Source organism: Cyprinodon variegatus, unplaced genomic scaffold, assembly GCF_000732505.1.
Source record: "Cyprinodon variegatus isolate N-32 unplaced genomic scaffold, C_variegatus-1.0 Scaffold698, whole genome shotgun sequence".
In the NCBI taxonomy this organism is placed as follows: Eukaryota; Metazoa; Chordata; class Actinopteri; order Cyprinodontiformes; family Cyprinodontidae; genus Cyprinodon; species Cyprinodon variegatus.
In genome coordinates, this window is record NW_015151151.1 from 82,525 (window position 1) to 83,763 (window position 1,239).

General features: G+C 35.4%; 1 protein-coding gene across 1 annotated transcript in view; it reads left to right on the forward strand.

Moving 5' to 3' along the window:
• dennd2d (DENN/MADD domain containing 2D) overlaps window positions 1-1,239 on the forward strand; it is a 64,111-nt gene that overhangs the window by 29,829 nt on the left and 33,043 nt on the right. Inside the window, exon 5 of the mRNA XM_015394605.1 lies at window positions 840-890. Within this exon, the coding sequence (XP_015250091.1) occupies window positions 840-890 (51 nt within the window). The remainder of the gene's footprint in view (window positions 1-839; window positions 891-1,239) is intronic.

Genomic DNA, 1,239 nt, shown 5'->3' on the forward strand with positions numbered 1-1,239 from the left:
TTTTGGACTTAAGAGGAAAATTGTTTTCTGTAAATGTTCACTATCCAGAAATCTTAAAGGGATGTCTTTCAATATTAATAACATTTTTCCTGCAATATTTAGGACTCTTCCACATTAAAAAATGCTTTTCAGTTTAAGCCATTTTTTTTATTTAAAATGAGCAATAAATGTTATTTTTGAAGTTGAAATAAGTTTTATTAATGTATGTTATTTGTTAGGAGTGTCTCCTTTTGGACTAATTAAAATTTATGGTCAACCACTAAAATAATCCATACCTGCTTTGCTAATGTATACTGATAGCATTTGAATAATCCAGAAAGAAGAGGATCTGGTTTAAATCAGTTTCCCCTAAAAAAAAACATTTTTAGTCTAAGTCAGCGCTGTGTTATCATGTCTGCATGAAGGTTTGTTCAAGGTTGCTGTTGTGCATTTATTTAGACTATGGTGACTGACCATGTGTACCTGAGAGGTCTTCTAGGGGGCAGGATTACTGACTGGAGCCAGACTTGATTAAACCCAGCCTCCGTTTGATTGTTCATTTGATTAGTTGCCATCATAATAAAGTTTTCCAAACAAGCTTCTTGGTCTCCATATGACTCCTTAGTCCGGTTTATTTAAAGGCTTATGTTCATGTCCACCCTGGAGAGGTTTGTCGTTATAGAGAACCATAGAGACACTGGAAAAAAAACAACATTCAATGTCTTTTTCAAACAACTGGCAGATTTCCATCACCATCTGCACCATGTTTTACTTCAATTTAGTTCAAACCTTAACGAGTGAAATAATTTCTTGCAACAGCATCATAACTAACCTCAAACTGTGTGTTTTTGTGTGTCCAGGTGAGCAGCCCAAAGAAAACCTCACCACCTCTGATGTGCCTGGAAAACGCAGTGAGTTGCTCCTGGGATTGTTTTTTTTTTAATGCTCATATCCAGTTACGTCCAAAAAAAAAACAACAACAACAAATGCATTTAGAAGACAAAAAAATATATAGTTTTTCCACAGTACCCAGAATAAAAAAAATAAACATGTTTGGCAGCATGTTTTTTTGGAAGCTTCATTGTGAGTTGGTGTATTTAAGATATGCTGTTTAATAATGCATTAGAAAATGTGCATCGCTTCATTTACTGAACCAGGAGGTAGAAGTCTGTTGTTGTGTAGCTCAGGGCGTTCTCTATGCAGAGGGAAACGTTTTCTAGCAGAGGTAGAGGGGCTTTTAAACAATGTGGGTAGTGATCA